This window comes from Andrographis paniculata, unplaced genomic scaffold (assembly GCF_009805555.1).
Source record: "Andrographis paniculata isolate CXL003 unplaced genomic scaffold, ASM980555v1 Contig14END, whole genome shotgun sequence".
Taxonomy (NCBI): Eukaryota; Viridiplantae; Streptophyta; class Magnoliopsida; order Lamiales; family Acanthaceae; genus Andrographis; species Andrographis paniculata.
The window spans coordinates 2,194,466-2,215,789 of record NW_026137424.1 but is presented as its reverse complement, the minus strand read 5'-3'; the positions used below and the strand labels follow the sequence as shown (position 1 = coordinate 2,215,789).

The 21,324-nt window shown below is 32.0% G+C and overlaps 3 protein-coding genes across 11 annotated transcripts; 1 reads left to right on the top strand and 2 right to left on the bottom strand.

Annotated features, from left to right (window-relative positions):
- Positions 1-636: 636 nt before the first annotated feature.
- LOC127257888 (AUGMIN subunit 1) lies at positions 637-3,933 on the bottom strand. 2 transcript variants are annotated; one of them, XM_051284417.1, is made up of 6 exons: positions 3,566-3,933; positions 2,681-2,813; positions 2,467-2,601; positions 2,176-2,299; positions 1,531-1,668; positions 637-952 (listed from the first exon to the last, which is right to left on the bottom strand). In XM_051284417.1, the coding sequence occupies exons 1-6, from the start codon at positions 3,864-3,866 to the stop codon at positions 845-847; spliced, it is 939 nt and encodes a 312-aa protein (XP_051140374.1). In that variant the 5' UTR covers positions 3,867-3,933; the 3' UTR covers positions 637-844. The 2 variants fall into 2 exon arrangements, with proteins under 2 accessions (XP_051140374.1, XP_051140367.1); XM_051284410.1 differs by having other exon boundaries at positions 2,681-2,843; positions 3,566-3,932.
- Positions 3,934-6,483: 2,550 nt separating this feature from the next.
- On the top strand, positions 6,484-12,673 carry LOC127258202 (cystathionine beta-lyase, chloroplastic). The gene is made up of 14 exons (XM_051284961.1): positions 6,484-6,523; positions 6,613-6,727; positions 7,083-7,251; positions 7,388-7,518; positions 7,819-7,889; positions 7,997-8,088; positions 8,744-8,831; positions 8,905-9,016; positions 9,223-9,319; positions 9,635-9,716; positions 9,952-10,069; positions 10,327-10,434; positions 12,123-12,225; positions 12,350-12,673. The coding sequence occupies exons 2-14, from the start codon at positions 6,656-6,658 to the stop codon at positions 12,523-12,525; spliced, it is 1,419 nt and encodes a 472-aa protein (XP_051140918.1). The 5' UTR covers positions 6,484-6,523; positions 6,613-6,655; the 3' UTR covers positions 12,526-12,673.
- On the bottom strand, positions 12,389-20,096 carry LOC127258211 (uncharacterized). 8 transcript variants are annotated; one of them, XR_007840267.1, is made up of 9 exons: positions 19,935-20,096; positions 19,331-19,427; positions 18,719-18,824; positions 17,512-17,694; positions 16,161-16,643; positions 15,663-15,749; positions 15,502-15,579; positions 13,795-13,876; positions 12,389-12,511 (listed from the first exon to the last, which is right to left on the bottom strand). XR_007840267.1 is itself a non-coding variant. In XM_051284982.1 (8 exons), exons 2-7 carry the CDS (start codon positions 19,376-19,378, stop codon positions 15,518-15,520), a joined length of 969 nt encoding a protein of 322 aa, XP_051140939.1. In that variant the 5' UTR covers positions 19,379-19,427; positions 19,910-20,096; the 3' UTR covers positions 13,461-13,868; positions 15,502-15,517. The 8 variants fall into 8 exon arrangements, 4 of the variants coding, with proteins under 4 accessions (XP_051140939.1, XP_051140954.1, XP_051140931.1 ...); XR_007840264.1 differs by having other exon boundaries at positions 13,795-13,868; XR_007840268.1 differs by having other exon boundaries at positions 12,390-12,504.
- Positions 20,097-21,324: the final 1,228 nt, after the last annotated feature.

The following is a 21,324-nucleotide window of genomic DNA, read 5'->3' as shown; positions in this document are numbered from 1 at the left end:
ATAATAGGTAACAATGTGCATCTACGCTGATATCTTTTAAATTATTTTTTGATTATAAAACTAAATTTATATCTTTTATCTTTTTTAATAATAATCATTAAATCACATTATAAAAAATAATTCTATCATTAAAAATCAATGGGTAGAATGCTAATGTATTTTCAACATCACCACCCCATCGAAAATGTTAATAGTTTTATACCGGTGTATTTGTTCGGATGTTTGGATTTTGAGGTCGAGATTTAAATAATAAAATTTTCGAATTTGAATAGTTGAATGATGTGATATAAATAGGTGTTAGATACGATATTTTGAATGTAAAATTAATTTATAAAAAAATATAAAAAGTGAAAAATAAAAATTTGATATGATAGTTTTTAAAAAAAATTTGAATGAATAGTGAATTTTTTGCATAATCCTTCATATACAACCGTACCATTTTTTGCTTTAACTTGTTTGCTATGATGTTTATTGATTTATATTATTACATTTATATATTATATTATTTCATATTTTTAGTTGTGCTAAAAAGTTGTGCTAAAAATATGGGTGGTTTTTTGTATCATTACACTATTTTGATCACAAATATTCGATATTCAAACTTTCATACCAACATATATTGCTAGTTTCTCGCAATTTCTAGAGAACAATATATATACTCATTAGTACCCAAACTTTTCCAAACAACATAGCCAAAAAGCATCGAGACAATGCTAGAGGATCGATCACATAAGTAGATGTAATACAATTTCTACACAAACATTTTCATAGCCGGGACGAAAGGTAAATAAAAAAGAAAATTACTCACAAGTAAATGAAGCAGCATACGCTAGATGGATATTAATTACTCGGAAGAAGCAAGGGCCGACTGCAAGACATCTTCAAGGTACTTCTCAGCAGCCGCATATTGCCTTTTCTTATCCTCGATTGCCAGTGCCGCCAAAGCCTTGTCCTGAAAGAAATTAGAGTCTATAATTGCTAGAATAGGGTTGCAAACGAGTTAAAGTTGGTTGTGAGTCGCTAAGCTTTTAGCCATTCGAACTGACCTTGAACTCGACCTAAAAAGCCTATCAATCTATATATATATATATATATACATACTTCCTTCGTCTGCTAACAATAGATACATTGTGCTATTTAGGATATTTACAAATAATAGACACACTTATTTAGTGTGAACCCCACAATATTCAGAAAATATACCATCATTTTATATTCCCTCGGTCATTCAAATTTATACTCACTTATTTCTTTTGAGTTGTAAAAAATTATTCTCGTTTTTTTTTAGCAAAAAAGTACTATCTTTTTTATACTCCCTCGGTCATCCGATTGTACGCTCAAATGTTTGGCACGAGTCTTAATAAGAAATGAGTAATAATTGTTACTTTTTGTATTTTTTACCATAAAAGACAAAAATAACAATTATTACTCACTTTTACTAAAACTTGAGTTGGCTCGATCACTTGCAACTTTTATTTAAGCTAAGAATCATGGAATCAAAACATAGAACATAATAGGAAAAGAATATACCGGGGGCAAGTCTTGGTAACTTCTCAATGTGTCGAGAATCGGTTTTGTTTTCTTCTCCAGGTCCTTCTTGTGTTCTGCCATTTCTACCAACACCCCGTGACTAATCTCAGGGCTATAGCCCACACGGTTGAGCAGCGCCTGCAACATACATCGTGTTTGAAAATTTTATAAATCAAGTTTTTTCCTATGTTATAATGGGCTTTGGATCAATGGATTTGCAATACCGAAATATCAAATCTTGGTCCATTCTTGGGGGAAAAAACAACCCAGAAAGAATGCTACAACAGCAAAATAGGGGCAAAAACAAAAGAGAGATTGCATCCAATTGTTTCTAACCCAACATAACAATAACATCAGGGGTAAATTGCAAAAAAATTCCATGTGTAGCAAGAAATCCTTTAAAGAAAACATGGAAAAATCATCAAATAATCTTCTTATGGTTTCTGTAAAAACTTGTAAATAAGTACTTAAAAAAGACAGATAATAATTATCACAAATTTACAGTAAGATGGGTAGTAGTATTACTTTTAAAAATATCAAAATGGTTTTCTCTATATAGGGCTGTGTTTGCTTGTTTTTTATTTTTTAAGATTCCATATATCATATAGAGCTAACTGTAACCTAGCTAAAACAAATAAACCAGACCTTATAATTCGAATATTGTTGCAGATACTGGTTTTCTTTAGATTCCATTATTGCCAAGTTTGTCTTCCACGTCTCCATTTGAGATTCACAAGGAGGTATATCATCTTCTAACTGTGCAAGCGTTCTGACAAGAAATAATAAAGAATTATTACAAAAGGGGCGAGGGCGATGATATATAATTTAGTATTACTATTATCATTATTATTTATTAATTTATTTTATTACACCATTGCCAACATAGAAAAAACTATTTGTATATGCAGTGAAGAAATCAATGGCTTGCAAAATCACCTTTTCAAATAAGTCAATCTTGCAATTGCTTTCCGGGTATAGTCAAGAAGCTCTTTTGACTCCTGCTGAACTTTAGCCCTCTTTTCTTCTACTGCTGTTTTTCTCAAGGATAGATCCGCCATAGCTACAAGAAAACTAAAGCAAAAATCCTCCCGTAAATTTGTTAGTTAAAAAAACATTAGAATTATCCATGAGTTTGTTAGATCTGCCATACCTACTTAGTTCAGTATCCCTAATATTCAACAGATTCGCCACTCCGGCAAGAACTTGGGAAGATGACACCACATTTGCAGGTAAACTTTCTTGCACTAATCCCACATGCTCCAGGATCTCTCTTATCCTAGCAGCTGTGTGACAAACAAAAACTGCTAAATCCCCTGACAACAAATACGGCGATAGCCACAAACCACATTCATGCGTGTATGTTTTATGAAAGATAGGACTACTAAGTAAATTAATTCAATGAAATCAATTGCTTAATTGAAAAACAAACTTTATAGTTTAGCCAAGAATAAGTATATGATTGTTAGTTTGTGTTTTTAATCTTGTTTTCACAACATAATATTATTTTCCTTTAAAATACACTCAATCCAAAATTTATTTTCTATCCAAAACACCCAATCCAAACCATATTTCTATTTTAAACATCACATTAAAATAGAATATATATACATATATATAAAGAATTCAATTTTTTTTAAAAAAAATCAAATCAAAAAACAATCCAAAAACACAAACTAAAACCTAAAATCTTTGGTTTTCTAATCCTACGTTATTGTAAATATTGTATCCTTCATACCAAGCATGGCACATAACCAACTACACCTCAGATCCAAAACAGATTTCACATGGATCATCACAAACAATGTCCACAAGTAATACTTTACCAATCAAGGGGAGAACACAAAGACAAACCACCTATGATTTAGATCCACATTGCTAAACTTTCCCTTAAACCTAACGAAATCAATCCGCCATGAATCCATTTTAAATTGAAGCACACACTGCCGAACTGAAAAGCCGTAAGCACAATTTACGAATATTCAAATGGTTAAAAAAATTTACTCCATTTTTCTATTTTTTTATGTAAAAAAGGGACCTTGTGAGCGATATTCTGCTGCCTTATGACGAAAATCATTTGCTACAATGGCGGCGGCCTGAGTTTTGGCTTGCGAAAGCGTTGCAATGTTGTGTAAGTGGGCAATGCTCCGCGGAGTGTACTCGAAATCAGGCACGTCTTTGCCGGCGGCATCAAATTGTGCGACGAGCCATGCTTTCACTTCCGCGATTCGGTTTGCGTCAAAGCCGGCGGAAGTGCCGCCGCTCTTCGAGGGCTCCGACGACGACGCCATTGATAGAGCGGGAGAAGGAGGATCGGAACCCCCAACAAATTCACTCATTTTTGCTTCCCAATTCCGATTTCCAAATTCAAAACCCTAACCCACTAATCGTTCAAATTTTTTTGAATTGCAGCGTATATACTACTCAAAATGTTAGGATCGTACCGGTTCGGGTCGATAATCACACACCTGACCCGTCCTAATGGGGAAGGGGCATTTGTTTGGACCGGATCGGGTCTATAAGCACACACCCGACCCGTTCTAATGGGGAAGGGGTATGTGTTTGGACCGGACCGGATCTATAAGCACACACCCGAAACGTTCTAATGGGAAAGGGGTATATGTTCGGAGGTTTGTATTTTGAATTTGAGATTGAAATATTAAAAATTTTGAATTTAAATAATTAAATAATACTGTAATATAAATTGATAATGATGTGATATTTTAAATATAAAATTAATTTTTAATATAATATAAAAAAATTAAAAATATATTTAATTTGATGTATTTAAAACAAAATTATTTTACTAATTAATAGTACAAATTTGGTAAAATTTGATTTAAAAAAATGCATCTTTAAAGTTGTTTTTAAATAAGAAAAAAATTATTTTCTGTTCCTATATAAATCACTTTGATCCCATTGAAATTTGTTTGATTAATTGTGGTCATATTTAAACTAAAATTAATCAATTTTAACATTATTGTAGCTCATACAAAAAGAATACGGTTGCATTGTCTTAAACACGACAGTGTAATATTTTTTGTCCCTCCATAAATCACTTTGATCTCAATAAAAAATTTTTGATTAATTTTAGTCACATTTAAAATAAAATTAATCAATTTTGGCCTTCTTGTAGCTAACACAAACAAAATACAGTCGCACTGTCATGAAGACAACTATGTTGGATAAAAATAATTAAAATTCACACAAACAAAACTGGTATGATCATGACTCCGTTTTGAATATAGTTGTGTTTGTACATCTGTTCATCACTGTGTCCAATATGATGTTATGAATACAATCATGTTCATCACTTTATTCAAAGTCTTGTGCTAGCCCATGCTTAAAGTCTTATTATTATTTTTCTTTAAAAAAAATGACCATATTCTAAGTTAGGTAAACATACTCTGTTCTAATTGTTTATATTATATACATTTATAATTTAACTATTTTTTACAATTATTTAATAATATAAAAAATAATCAAATTTTAAATATTTTAAGAAATAATTGCAAAATAACAACAATCATAAATTAATATATATTTTAAAATATATTTAGATAGGTAAGAATAACGAGAATCTCATTAACACAAGTATTCCTTTAGTTCAAAATCGTAGGGAATATATATCTCAAACCGAGTACGCAAGTTTAATATATTTGATGAGTTGTACCAAATCCAACATAGCTTATGCTATAAACAAATTCAGTACGGATATGAGTATTCAAGTTCCGAGTGTTGAAAAACTATTGTTTATGTAGTTAGGTACTTATGGTACACCAAAAATTTATGAATTACATTATAAAAGACATCTGATTATAGTTGAAGACTATTTGGACACAAACTGAATACATTTTATTCAAGATCAACTAATGAATATGTATTCAAATTAGCCGGTGTAGTAATATCATGTCATCGAAACAAACAGCGATTGCGAAATTTACATTGACATAAATTCGCTATTCTCTCGAGGATTTTTCAAAATTGAATAAACATGTCTATGCCATTACCTTATACTATTTGCTATTGGTAGAGCAAAGAGCGCCGTGTTGTAATGGGAAGAGTAACAGATTCGACATAACATAATTTTGTAATACAACTACTCATGGACTCGTCTATACTAACTAATAATCCCATCGTCCCAAAATTATAGTTTGAGTTGTGTTTGACACGAAATTTAAGAAATATTGATATTATATTGGTAGTGAGTTAAAAAATACGGGTAAAAAATATTTTTGCCCTTATGAATATATTAGTGTAAAAAGCAGTGGCAATTGTGTAATAATAATGAAAAAGTATGAATAATTTTACGGTGATATGATTATTTATGGAAATGAGACTATTGTTTTGCGACGGACAAAAATGATAAATAAGACTATTGTATTGGAACGAAAAGAATACTTAATTTATAGTTTATTTGTTTAAAAATAAAAAATATATATATTTATTAAAAAATTAATATTATATTAAAATATTTACTATTTGTATATTATATATACATGGTTTTGTCTACACAATACACTTTCATTCATTTGACACTAATTATTTTTTTTAAAAATATTATATCAAATATATTTCTTATCTCACAAAACATCAAAATCAAATACTAAACTTTTACTTCTTTTTTTTTTTTTTCAAAATTTCAAAATTCCAAAAATACCGGTCTAAACAAAAAATATATATATATATACATAAAAAATATTCCCTCGTTTCTACATTGGATGTCTAGGTCACCATAATACATTAGTGAAAATAATTATAATATGATATAAATAATTATAGATTAAAGTTAAAGATAACTAATTAATTTAATTAAAATTTAAAAAAAATTAAATTAAAAAATTTAAAATAAAATTAAAATGTATAATTATTTTTTCAAAAATTTAACGTGTACATATTTTAGGTGGCACTAGAGTACAAAATAAACAAACCCCGATTACCGAATGAATTGCAAAAGGAGGAACTGATTATGTGGATGATTAACTCTTCTTCTTCGGTATAAAATACACTCTCTCATTTTTAATCATTTTTTCGCACACAAAAATCTACTTGTGTTCTTATACTTAATTTCGATTATTTTTTCAGTTTTATTTATTGAATAACGTCACTCTCGTCGCTGAGCCTGAGCATGGCGCACGCTACACATCTCAGGTCACTCGCTGCATTCCTTTCTGCAGATTCTACTCACCAGAAGAAGCATGTAAGTGATAATTTTTAAGCGAATCTTAATTTCGGTTATTCTGTTGAATTTTGAGCGCTTTAATTTGTTTCTGTTAGTGTCGGCTGGTGTTGTTAGGGTTCCGTTTTGAAATTACAGCGCTTAATTGGAGTTTTTTTGACCTGGTTGATTGAATGCGCTGTGGATGTGTTGTATTGAATGGATTGAAATTAGTTGTTGTAATTCTGTTAAAATTCTCTTGAATTTGATTTATGGGAAGATTGAGCGGAGTGTTTGTGAATGATGCTTCAATTTGTTCTTTTGTAGGATTTTCTGTGTTCCTCTTCTTATTTATCGCTGTTTCTTGTTCTGATGCGGCACTTTGTTGATTTATTAGGGTTTAACGAACGATAATTCACCATTGATCTATGGTGGCAGAACCGTAGTGTTCAGGAAGGGGAATTGTAATGCCAATTATTACAACTTTAAGTTAAATTGCTCAAGAGATAAAGAAATGAATATCACCCCGGCAGCATTGGCTGATGGCGTTGCTGCGAGCTCAAGTGGTGAGTGCTTATCAGATTTTTGGAGTGCTATATCGAACTTTCCTCTGTGTGGTTTTAGTGTATTGTGCATCTATGTTTTTGATTGACGTAAATGTGCTCATTGTAGCATAATTGTGAACTTGTTAACTCATTACAGAAATCGAGATCGCACACAGCACTGATGCGGTTGAGCCAAGTGTGTCAACGATATTGATGAATTTTTCCAACGAATTTGATCCTTACGCCGCATTGAGCACACCTCTATACCAAACAGCAACTTTTAAGCAGGTTAATCTTTTTAAGCAGAGATTATGGAATCTTTTGGTTCCCGGTGAAGTAAATGAGATAATACTTCATGGTATTTATTACAAGACTAGAGAGTAAGTGTTAAGGAATTCAGATGGTCTCGAAAGAAGATCCATGGGAGTTATCGTTTGGTGAAAATTATAACGAATCAAGTCGAATTGTGCTTTTTCACTATTTGAAATCACAGAGAACTGTAAATCAATTTTCAAGAATACTGTAAGTTGTGAAAAAATGCATTCTTATATAAATTCTAGTATTTTGTAATGAAGCTATCTTCTGCAGCCTTCAGCTACAGAGAACGGACCTTATGATTACACAAGAAGTGGAAATCCAACACGAGATGCTCTGGAAAGGTTATCTCTACGTTGTGTTATTGTTATAGACATATATTTTTTCATTTCCTAATATGGTTGCGTACTTCATTCCATGGGCGACTAAGTCATTCTTTGTCTATTGTTAGCCTTATTGCAAAGCTTGATAAAGCCGATCGAGCATTATGTTTCACTAGTGGAATGGCTGCTTTGGCAGCAGTTACTCATCTTGTTGGAACAGGTTCTTGTTCCATCTCATCTTTTTACTGCTCCAGCTGCACAGTGTTTATCCCTGCTTTGAATCTGCTGCGATCATTTCACGTTTCTACTAGCATATTCTTAAGTACATTTAATATTTATTTATGTAGCTAAAGTTTTGCATGGCATGATGTGTAACTTTGTCCCTCCTTCCATAGTTGTCAATTTGGCACCATTCCCCGCACACCTTAAATCTATTGCTTGTCTTGTATTTTTGCAGCATAGTGTGCGCCAGAGTAACATTGGAAGTCTCGGACATTCTAAACATAATTTTATCCAACTGTCCACACATTTTTTCTTATAATTGAATATTTGAATTAGAAGATTCAAATGCTGCGAGTCCTAACCCTTAACTTGTTATTTATATAGTATTCTATTGCTGTCCTTTAAGATAGATATTTGTTTCTACAAGCACATGCGATCAGCATTCACATTACTAATTGAGACTTTATATGTTTTTTGTAATTAAATTTGAATATTGGGTTATTAAATTCTATACTTAATAATTGACGCATAATTTTTTATTTTATAGATTTGTGCATAACTTTGTTATGGCACACACTGTGCGTTGGGTCATAAGCCCCCTAGGGAGCCTTTGTGTCATGCCGTACCATTTTATGCTCTCTTTCACATGGCAGGTGAGGAAATAGTTGCTGGTGATGACATGTATGGTGGTTCTGACCGTTTGTTGTCCCGGGTCACTCCAAGATCTGGAGTGGTAGTTAAGTTAGTATTAAAAATTTTCGATGTTCAATTTATCACCATTCAATTGCAAGCCTTCATACTAGTCATGGTGCAGGCGTGTGGATACAACAAATTTGGAAGAGGTTGCTTCCAATATTGGCCCTTGGACAAAGCTGGTGTGGTTGGAAAGTCCAACAAACCCTCGCCAACAGATTTCAGATATTCGTGTAGGTCATTTCTATTTTATTTTATAATTATCTGTAACCTCAATTCGGCAATTTCCATTTCATTGCCTCTGATATTCGTTATATTAATATTTTCTACACAAGGAAAGTTTAGACTCTGTGTTGCCCTTTCTCTCCTAAGAAACTGGAAATTATTACTTCAGTATGATAACTTGGCTTGTTCAACTTTTCACATTAATGTGAATCAGAAAATTACTGAAATCGCACATGCTCATGGCGCTCTTGTGTTGGTGGATAACAGCATCATGTCTCCTGTCTTATCTCGACCGTTGGAACTTGGAGCTGGTAATAATATGTTGTTTATTGTTCACTTGAGCTCTCCTTCAAGAAGAATATATCGTCTATTTTTTTCTTTTTATAACGTGGGAACCTAATAATATATTGTTTCTTGTTCACTTGAGCTCTACTTCAAGATATATCGGCTATTTTTATTTATTTATCTATTTATTTTTGATAATGTCGGAACTCGTAGCCGCTATTCTGGGTAAACCTCCGGCCGAACCTAGTACCCTACAAACTAAGCCTGACAAAATATACATATCGTCTATTTTAATTATATGAAACATTCTATGTAACCATAGTTTGTTAATTGATTTCCAGATATTGTGATGCACTCAGCTACTAAGTTCATATCTGGCCACAGTGATCTCATGGCTGGAGTTCTCTCCATTAAGGGAGAAAGGTTTGGTCTACGAGTTACATCTATCAAACTTTTGAATTCGGCATTTTTTTTCGATTCAACGCCAAAATTTAACTTGTTAGAAAGTGCTTTTTCCGAATTCAATGTTATCACCAACATTAGAAAATTGCAAGTTTCACTTTTTTTCTTCTTTTTTGAGATTTTAAGAAATAATGAACTTGAGTAACTTACGATTCGAGGAGTTACTGATTTATGGATTTGTCTCTTCATCCAATAGCTTGGCAAAAGACCTTTACTTCCTCCAGAATGCCGAGGGCTCTGGATTAGCTCCATTTGATTGCTGGCTTTGTTTAAGAGGCATCAAAACAATGGCTCTACGTGTTGAAAAGCAACAGGTCTATATTTTATACTTTCTTTGATATTGATTTTTAAGAATAATCAAATTTTATGAACTTCCCTCGAATGTTCTTGTTTCCATTCCCCTAAAATAATGAAAATAGGTTTGAAATTCTAAAACCATGCTGTTAATATGTGATTTAATTCTCAATAATATTGATGATGCATGCCGGGGTATATTGCATTCTTTTGCCGAAAGCTGTCATTCTTTTATGGCATCGACTGCTCTGAAATTTAAGTATCATATACTGAGCAGGAAAATGCGCAAAAGATTGCTGAATTTCTAGCCTCACATCCTCGGGTGAAAAGAGTAAACTATGCAGGCCTGCCCGGTCATCCTGGGCGAGATTTACACTACTCTCAGGTATTAAACTTTATACAACATTTATTTCGTTGCTTATACAGAGTAATTTTCACAATTCGAAGAACGAAAATTAGGAACAAAGCAAGGAAATGGATAAATTGCATACCCCATTAAACAACTTGTTTTGTTGAAAAAAAAAAAAAGAAGGAAAAAACACTTACGCTCCTTTTTGTAAATTGCACTATTTTAAGGGTGTGTTTATTTGGGAGTTTAAATTTTTGATTGAAATTTGAATAGTAAAAATTTTGAATTAGAATAGTTGTATGATGATATAAATAGGGATTAATGTGATATTTTGAATGTAACATTTATTTTTAATATGATATAGAAAATAAAAATAGATGTTTGATTTTGATTTTTTTTTTTAGAGAAATTTTTTAATGAATAGTAGAAACTTGATAAAATGTGATAGAGAAGAAACTTTGGAATTCTTTTCGCTTTTATTTGTTATATGGCCTTGTTTGTAGTTCATTTAAAAGGAACTGGGTGTTGTGTTTGGTTGTGCTTCTGAAGTGTTTCGATTTAGTGTTTTTTTTTTTGTTTTTTTTTTTTCTGAATGAGATAGGCATTGCACATAGGTGTGTTTCTCTGGGTTTAAATTCGGAAGATTTGGTTTGGATTTTGTATTTAAATAATGTATAATGTGATGTTTCGTGGGAGGAAATTTTAGAAAACACAGTCCAAATAATAAAATTTTGAAAACTCTCGCCAAATAGACACTTTGATTAATGTTTGTTCAGGGAGAAACAATATACCCCTCCCGTTCCATTTGAAATGGGGTTTTTAAGATTTTGTAGGAGATTAAGAAATAATAGTGTATTTTATTGGTTAGTGGAAGTGTGTAAGAAATTTTGACAATTTTGTCATTTGACTTTTTGTATAAAGTATTGTATGTGTAACGGTATATTTGTAATTTAAATAAAAGTTAAAGGGTGTTTACTACTGAGAAATAGAGAGAGAAATGAAAATGTCTCAATTTCTCTTGTTTGGTTTAGACAAAATTCAGAATTGAGAAATAAACTATTTTCTATTATCTCCTATATACAGAAGTGGTGAGAAATAAAATTGAGAAAATGCAGTATGTTTATATGTTTATTTATTTTATTTTTTTATATTTAACTTTTACTATTTATAATTTGTGTTTATCTGTTATTTTTTATTTTTATTTAATTTTTATGATTTTTATATTATTTAAATCTCATATTGAAATTATTATTATTAAAATAAATTATCAAACTAAAAATATAACTAAAAAATATGATAATATTTTATTTATTTTATTTATTATTTTTTTCAACTAGCATTATTATAGAGTATTCTTTTTTTCTTTTTTTTTAAATTTTTATGCATTGTATTTTTTTTAGATTTCTAACTGAATTCTTTATTTTACCAAACAAAACAATCAATTTGCATTCTACTGAATTCCTTTTATTTGCAGTTTCATTCTCTGTACCAAGTGCATCCTAAGGGTATTTTGATATTAGTTAATAATTATTTTTACTAAAAAAAAAAAAAGAAGGTATTTTTGAATGTGACGGACGAAAATGATAAAAATAGTAGTTTGAATTAGAACATATGGAATATATTTTATGGTAGATTGCACAGTACAGTACAAGATGGAAAACACAAACAAACACACATTGTCGTCATCATATCTCATTTTCCCTTGGATTCATCCAAATTTGCAGGCAAAGGGTGCAGGGTCCGTGCTAAGCTTCTCAACGGGTTCTCTGGCGCTCTCAAAGCACGTAGTCGAGACAACCAAGTATTTCAGCATAACCGTTAGTTTTGGTAAAATGCTCGTAACTTCAAACCTCAGTTGCAATTTCATCCCATCCCATTCTATTCTCTTTCCATAAGTAGTCCAAGTATACGACAATTTTGAACAACTTGTACACGAAATTTTGATGGGCAGGAAGTGTGAAGTCTCTCATCAGCTTGCCGTGCTTCATGTCGCACGCAAGCATACCGGCTGATGTCCGCGAAGCCAGAGGTTTATCCGAGGACCTGATCCGGATATCAGTTGGCATCGAGGATGTCGGCGACTTGATTGCTGATTTAGACCGCGCCCTGAGAACTGGACCCCGGTAAGTTAGCTATTATGAGTCTTAAGATTGGTTAAAAGCTGTTTTTGAGATATGTTTTGTTTTTGTTTGCTTTGCTAATTTTACTTCTCTCTATTGAAGAAAGTGACTATTTTTTATATTGAATTTTCATAAAATAATCTTATACTGATCAACGAATATATGTATTATATATATATATATAGTGATTATATAACTGAGTGTAACAAAAATTTAACTATTATTTGTTTGTGCATATATATACTTGAAAAAAATACACAATTTACTAATTTTATAATAATAATAATAATAATAATAATAGTATACTACTATTTATAGATTTCCAAAAGATAAAAAAAAATATATATATTTTATATCAAAGTAAAAATAATTATTATAAAAAAATCAAATATTTAATCTAAAAATATTTTATATTTTTGATATAATTTTTGGTATCACACGCCAAAAGCATGAACGGAGCCATTATAAACCCTCCAAATAGCAGCAGATGGTGTTGTTTCCACGACTAAAATTGAACTGAAAATAATAAATGAATTTATTTCTCAATTTTTAATTTTTAATTCTACGACTAAAATTTATATTAACATATTTCTACAAAAATCATGAGATTGGTCCAAACACAAATAACGCTATTCAATCATATAATAAAATCACATACTTAAACTAAAATTCAAATCAAAACAAAATAAATCTAAAAAAAAGTTTAGCATGAATTGTATAGAGAATATATATTTATATATCCTTCTCTTCCGGAAGCAATTTCCCCAAACACGACGCAGTCGCGTGTATGTGTTTATCGCACACATCGTTCTACAATGGACCATGAGGAAATACATACACTAAAATACTCCATACAATCCACCTGTGAATTTGGAAACAAAACAAAAATCCCTTCTCTGATCGCAACATCTAAACAACATTCTAACGCGAACTCAACTCAACTACGGGGTCAAATGAAATCTCCATTTTTCAACACAAAAGCCATAGAGAGAGAAAAGAAAAAGAAAAAGAGAGAGAGAGGATATTTTACACAATTGCAAATTACTTACCGATAATAATTACTTGCATAAATCCCCATAAGACAAACTCAGCTAAAAAACATACAAACAAACATGATTGCCACAAATCAGACAAATTCTCTACTCACCTGAGGCGAAAAAGCTTAGTAGTCGCACCTAAATCCTAAAATCTAGAGTTTCCATCGGTTACAGCTAATAATAATAATAATAATAATAATAATAATAATCATTGCAAAGGGAACAACAATCGACCGTACCTTCAATTAGTGTAGCTCTCTAATTCTTGCCACATATTTACAGAAACCTCTTGACTCGTCACCGAGTATCCATCCTGCAACACTAGTCGGTTAGAACTTCAATAAGCATTTCAGAACAAATAACATAATAAAGTATCGTAGACTTTGGGGTGAATCCTTTTTTGGTACCTAAATTGACAAAAATGCAAAGGTTAAAGTTATACTCCTTTCCGTCTTGTAGAAATGAATCCGGTCTACCTTATTTGGTTATTCGCCATAAATGCATTTATTTACTTTTTCATTCGGATCTTATAAATAATACACTAGAATTCAATATAATTACGACAACACCATTCAATAATTTTTAACAAAAAAATCGTAAGGATATTTTAGTCTTTTCACTAAAGACGATTACTTCTATATATTAAATATTATCTATTCGTTAAAACCATGCAAAAAGCAAATACATACATTTGAACCAAATTGAGGGAGTAGTAAGCAATATCCGTGTGTAAGCACATTCTACTCGCTTTAGTTACGTGTGAAATAAATCGATATGGATCCTACATTGAACTGTAATATTAAGATGTTCAGCATATTTGTTTATCGTTTATAGTATGGGTTTGTTCACTCAACCATTTTTTTATGACGCGATTTCGATGAATATTACCCAAAAATACAGTGTATACATAGATTAAGGCAATATATAATATATATACTCTATTCAATTACAAAAAATTAACAATTTAACACAAAATATTATTACTCTCTCCGTCATGTAAAATTATGCCTATTTAAACGGGCACGAATTTTAAGAAAAATGGGTAGAAATAGGAAAATTTTTCTTTTACAATAAAGAGAAAGTAGAAAAAGTGAATTTTTTTTTACTTAATAGAAAAATAAGAATAAGTTTGGATTACAATCAAAAAAGGAAAATAGGAATAAATTTGGATGACAAATGGAGTATTTTTTATATTATCGACACAATTTTTCGTACCTGACATAAAAAACACATTCATTCAAAAACACAAACTGACCACACCCTACAAGGGTTTGTTCTTTTTGTAAAAATATATAACACATTTTTTTAAAAAAAATTAATATCTTACAAACATTAATTATTATTATATTATCTATACACGTAACGAAACAATTTCACAAAACAAACACCCCCCCAAGTATTCAATTAAGTTAGCGTAATCCAATACTTCTCTTGTATGGTTCAACAAATGTATACCATAATTAGATAGTTTTTTTATACTATTCAAACCCACAAATTTAAAATAAATCGGTGCACATGATCCGAATCCAAATCCAAAAAATATGTTCAAAACAAAAAAAGTGTGTTTGTTTTATGCGATTGTTGGAAAGAAATTTTTTTTATGTGAAATATAAAGAATTGTATAGAGAACATAAAAACAATGAATGCGTGGAGTGTATCATTCTTTTTTAAAAAAATATGGAAAGAAATAATAGAAAGAACATAGCCAAAGTGATATTTCCGCTGCCAAAAATGATCAAGTAGTAGCATTTTATTATATAACACAAAAGTACTGAAATAACCATCCCATACGATACGAGAGACAAACAACATAGTTTAAAACAGCGCATGTAATGAAGAACAAAACAACATAGTTTAAAACAGCTCATGTAATGAAAGAACAAAACAGAGTGCACACGACAACTGCAGGGTAATTTATTTGAAGAGAATGAAATGTTTCGGAGTACCATAGAAGTAACGCATTCAGTCGCTGCCGAAATCCTCATAACTCAAGCCCTCCGATATTGTGTCCAACCTCTTCATGTCTGTCCAAATTATAACAAAACTATTTAGCATATTTTCACTTCTGCAGTTGGTGAAAATCCGCAACCTTAAAAAAAAAAATTACCTGGTTGTTCGGTCCTGATTTGAGGATCCATGAAGTTTGTATCGGCTCCCAGGAATGGAGATCCCGAATAGCTCTCGAGTATGTCTGCTAAGAAACATCAAACATAAGAATTATAATACACACATATCTATCTACCTATGGCATCAGATCACCAGCCCATCACACAAAGTGATGTATATATACAAAATATGTATGTATATGTGATATATAAATATATATAATGTAAGTATATGGGTACATATACATACATATTTTGTCAGCCCCATCACACAAAGTGATGTATATATACACAATATGTATGTATGATATAATAACTATATATAATGTATGTATATGTTATATATCACATATACATACATATATACATACATCTTTTGTCGGCCCCATACATATACATACATATTTTGTATATATATATCATATATTTGATGGGGCAGGGTGGGGCTGGCCGAATGATCCCGTCCCATCTATCTATCTATCTAGAGAGAGAGAGAGAACCAGTGCTGTTAGAAAAATCAGCTGTGAGATCAGATAAGCTGAAGTTTCGCGGAATCTGTCCAAGGAACCCATATGAGTTCGCCTCAGGGTCCAACATTGCCCCATTCATCGTTCCTGACCCAGCCTCGGTGCTTCCGAAAGGGGAAACCGAAGGTTCTCCAATGGAATTACGGGGTTCTGGAAAAGCGTTGTCCGCACCAAACATAAATGGAGAATCCCCTGTGAAGCTGCCCTCCTGTTTAACCATCACCCCGTTGACTCCTTGCATCATTCCCACATTTGAGTTCTGACTCAATAGCATGTTTCCTGTCACATCCATCCTTCCAACATGCCCCGACATATTGACTGGAATTTGAGCGTGTGCTTGTAAAGAGGATGCACCGTTTGTGTATACATTCGGCATTATGTTCATAGCTTGGTGCAAGGTTTCCTGCTTTACAAGCGGTCCAGTAGGTTGCGGGGCTTGGAAAGCCGAGTTGTGCACTGCAGGCGTAACCATGAAAAAAAATATCAGCGCAAGATAGGTTAATGCAGTCGAAAATCATGCTAGAACAAAAAAGTTGCATGTTTGGATTGTATTTATCTAAACAAAAGAATTCTGCAACACCTAGTCCGACAAATTGTTCAGGAAAATGAATGTCTTACCTTTTTATATAGATATTAACACTTTAATAGTTGCATAAGCATTTCTTGTACCCAGTCTTCAAATTTATTCAAATTCATATAACTCAATGTTCTTGGCTCTTACATCTAACCACATAAGCCAACCCTTCTATATCAATTTACATCCGATCAGGGACAATTCTATGTGGGGGCTAGGGGGGCAGCTGACCCCCAGCCCCAAAATATAGATTTATTTTTAGTGTAAAAAATAACAAAATTATGCATTTTATATTATTTTGCCCTGCCCCCTTTCATCCAATTTTTTATTTTATAGTGTAAAAAATGATAAAAGTTTTGTAGTTTTGTTTATTTATACTTTTTAGGTTTTATTTTTTTAGTAAAAAATATTATATTTTATATAATTTTGTTAAATTTTTTTCTAAATATTTAATTTTTACCTATATTTTTCTTTCTTCTTGTTTACCTAGTTGCACCGGAAGAACTTAAAAAAAGACAAATTTGAATAAAAAAAAAAAAAAACTGCTATTTTGCCCTATCGGAGTTTTACGACTAATTCCGTCACTGCATCCGATCAAACATACATTTCAAACATATGTTTTACTATTCATATTACCAACCGAATCATGAAAAACATGCTATCAAGCCGCTCTATTTAGCCCTAAAGCTTATTGATCAGTGACTAGGAATTTCACTTGCGATAGTGCTTAATCTGAGGAATCAGACTTACAAGAATGAATCTGAGATCCATTAGAATTAGGAAGGGGAGCAACTCCTGCCTGGTGCATTTGGTGCATTAGCTCAGCCTGTCTCTGGAGCAGCTGATTAAATCTCATTATTTGCCCCTTCACTATCAACCTCAAGTGATATGCCCTGAAGAATTCTTGATTTTCGGCTTCAAGTTTTTGCCACACTAGAAAGAATGAAAGGTGTTATTACAATATGTTAATACACGACACACAAAGAAATATGTTGCAGAAAAGCAAACATGATTATAACTATTTTTTTTTTTTTCTCTTCTCTCAGGACAAAGATATGTCATTTAATATACGGAAAGGGTAGGGCTCCATTTAGACAGAGGTTTTCGAAGAGATTTGGAACTTTGGAAGTTTGAAAAAAGTAAAAAGTTATATTTGATTTGATGTTTTATGAGAGAAAAAATGTATTTAATGTGATATTCTTCTAAAAATGAATAGCAACAAATGAGTGAAAGTCGTTTGTGTAAACGGTTAGATGTAAGGTTGCCATTCAAAATGAAATGCAATCCAAACAACCAATACAATACTAAGCTGCACAAGACAAATCAATGTTTCATTGAAGTTTTAAAAATCCAAAGACTTCATTGTGAATCAGATTCTAATGGAATTCGATTCAAGTAAGATTTTCTGTGCAGATTCATTGGAATAATGTTGCGGACATTAAAGATAGGAACTATTAAATTTAGTGTTCTTCGTAAGAAACTTTCTAGTCACCAGTGATTACCCTAAATATGTGTACAGACAACATTCATACACTAGAAGTTAGGACTGTTTCCGGACTTCGTATAGGAAAAGAGCTCAACGAAGAAGAAAAATTCAAACGATAAAATTGCATAAGAGACTGAACTTCTCATTACAAGATGAAATTCAACGACTGAATTTCATGTTACCCAACACCTGGCTTAAATAACACGCTCACGAGGCATATGTGTGTGTATATATATATATATATATCTATAATTCAAGGTTGAGGTCTCACCACAAAAGTCAATCTTTTCTTAATGTCGGAAAACATTCAGCTGGTAATGAAATGTTTGCATATCTTTTATAAGAGTGCAACTTCATTTGAAATATGCAGATGTAGGAAAAGGTAAATATCACTACCTAGAAAGAACGGAGAAACAATACTGAAAGATGAAATGATAGTGAAAAGATACATGCATACAAAAATCTAGTTACCTAGTTCAGTGAAGCCAGGCTCGATTTTTGCCTGATCTAACAAGGTACTCACAACTTCTCTCTGAGTCATGTAAAGCTGAAGACACCTTTCTATAAGATTCTGTACCTGACAATCAGTAATAAGAAGCAGACAGAATTAGCCAAACCTCGAACATAACTTTCAAAAAATGACAGCTGAAGAAGAGACCACAACGGATAGCAAATCTCAACTAGAAAGAAGCTATGATCACTCATATAGACAAATTCAGTTAACATAATCCTAAAAGCTTCAATAAAAACTCACAACAACCTACAAAGACTCCAACCAATGCGAGGATATTCCAAATGAAGCGGCAGGCATCGCTTATATAAACTAATCCAATACCGTGCACCCACCCGAGTTCCCTGATTCTTATCTTGAAATATGAATTAGATAGTTTCATCCCATTATAAGACACCTGGAAGGCATTTACATAGTCCGGGGCCAAAATTTTTTCTACCCTTCCAATCTCTAACAATTCGCAACAAATGGAAATTCTCCAAGTAAAAGACCATATAACACAATAGTTACCAAACAGACCAGAAATATATATATCTATACATAATACATCCAAATTCGATTAGAATACTTACCAACTGTATATCCTGAAGTGAGACTTTCCGAACATCTTCATCGGACATTTTGCAAGTTCCGCAACTCGAATTGAGCCAATAACCACAAAGAATGAACCTAACAGGATAAATGAATCAGCTAGGGCAAATACAAATACAAAGATTAACAATAACCTTTCCTAGAATACAAATACAAATACAAATACAACAGATGAAGAGATTGCACGAATTAAAATTTTGTGCCCTAATTTATCTCCATTTCTGATCTTCTCTATATTCCTACCTACTCATCGTAATCTCTCCGAATTCGAAATCAACGAGAAACCATTCCTAACATACACTCGCGAAGCGAGGGCGAAAACGGCGTAAAACTCAAAATTCCTAATCAAAATCGCAATAAACCCTACATATTCAGCCACGATCAGCTTAAACACACACAAGGAGAATCAAATCAATCACTCAAATCGGTTAGGAACCTTTCGATATCATCGATCACACCGGAATACATCAATTCCTCGCATGCAAATCACGCATGCGCAAATTCTATCGCAGAAACCCAGAGATTAAATTCAAACACCACATAAACAAATCAGAAATTACCTGCGCTGCGATTTCCAAAACTCACCTGGAATTTGCGACACCTCTGCGATTCTAACGATGCGTTGGAGAGAGAGAGAAATAGAGACAGAGAGAGAGAGAGAGAGAGAGAGAGAGAGAGAGAGAATGGAATATAGAGAGAGAAAGTGATGGGCACCACTGCCACACGGAGCCGCGATTCATTTCCCCTGTCCGCAACACAGTTCGATATGACCAAAGCGGTGGTACAACTCCCACTCCTGAAAGTACAACACGCTTTGGTGCACTGCACCGGGGCCCACCGCATAATTTCCTCTGCGGTTACCATTTGGTAAAGTTGACAACCGCCTCGCCGAAATTGCTATCTCCACGACAGTGTACAATTTTTTGTGCGTGATGTACAACACTGTGTGCGGATTGGGCTCTTGAATCTGATATCGGCACACCCTGATGTTGTTGAATTAATGAACTTAGCCCTTTTGATTTTGTGATTTGGATAGGAAATTATTTGACAATGATTGCATGTAATTTTCCTAAAGAAAATAAAAATAAATAACATGTGAATATTAAAACAATAAAAATAAATAAAAATATTCCAATTATATTGGAAATGTGGGTTTGTGTTTTATTATTATTATTTTTTTACTGTATATATAGTTTTTATTTGTGTTTTTAAAAATATAGATTTGGTTACGTGCTACTTTGGATAAATTAGCACGGAGCTGATTTTTTCATATAATTAATATCAATTAAGAATTTTATAAAACAAATATTAAAATTTTAAATAACAAATCTTTTATATTAATATAATATAAATATAACATAAAAACGAATAGCACATCTGCACATGTGATGATTTTTTCAAAAAAATGTCAATTTAATAGTTCAAGAAATACTAATAAAAAGTCTAAAAGCACATATTAAGAGTTCAAAAATCATATGTTTTTAATATAGTGCATGCTCTTATGTCATAGAACATATGTTATTTGAGAAAAAAAAAAAAATCAACATGGTTTTGATTTAACCGCCACAAAACATATATACTTCTTTAGTCTATTTAGGGTATGCTTGTTTGAGAGATTTTGTAAAAAAATTATTATTCATTCAAAAAAAAATTTCCAAAATAATCACATCAAATTGCGTTTATTTAAAGTACTAAAATGATAAAAGAAGTGAGATATGAGGCTAAAAAAATAATTTACCAACACATTTTGTAAATAAAAATAAAAAAATTTTCACGTGTTGCTTGTGTGACATTTACATGGCGATCACATGTTAGCCCCGTCGACGCCACGTCAGCAACGGCAGAACAGCGTGGCGAGATCGGCACTAGATGACCATTTTAGCGAAAAGTTTTATTTACAAAAATATTTTTCAGACAAATTTCATTTAAAATCCTAAAATAATAAAAGAAAATTATCAAATACGGGAGTTTACCT

Excerpts from the sequence above, each read along its gene's own strand:
- LOC127257888 (XM_051284410.1), bottom strand. The coding sequence starts at position 3,866 with ATGAGTGAATTTGTTGGGGGTTCCGATCCTCCTTCTCCCGCTCTATCA. Across the intron at positions 1,669-2,175 it reads AACAATATTCGAATTATAAG|GCGCTGCTCAACCGTGTGGG; the intron begins GTCTGGTTTATT and ends TGTATGTTGCAG. Across the intron at positions 953-1,530 it reads GTTACCAAGACTTGCCCCCG|GACAAGGCTTTGGCGGCACT; the intron begins GTATATTCTTTT and ends AATTTCTTTCAG.
- LOC127258202 (XM_051284961.1), top strand. The coding sequence starts at position 6,656 with ATGGCGCACGCTACACATCTCAGGTCACTCGCTGCATTCCTTTCTGCA. Across the intron at positions 7,519-7,818 it reads AAACAGCAACTTTTAAGCAG|CCTTCAGCTACAGAGAACGG; the intron begins GTTAATCTTTTT and ends TATCTTCTGCAG. Across the intron at positions 9,017-9,222 it reads AACAGATTTCAGATATTCGT|AAAATTACTGAAATCGCACA; the intron begins GTAGGTCATTTC and ends AATGTGAATCAG.
- LOC127258211 (XM_051284982.1), bottom strand. The coding sequence starts at position 19,378 with ATGTCCGATGAAGATGTTCGGAAAGTCTCACTTCAGGATATACAGTTG. Across the intron at positions 18,825-19,330 it reads CACTTCAGGATATACAGTTG|GTACAGAATCTTATAGAAAG; the intron begins GTAAGTATTCTA and ends ACTGATTGTCAG. Across the intron at positions 17,695-18,718 it reads GCCTGGCTTCACTGAACTAG|TGTGGCAAAAACTTGAAGCC; the intron begins GTAACTAGATTT and ends CATTCTTTCTAG.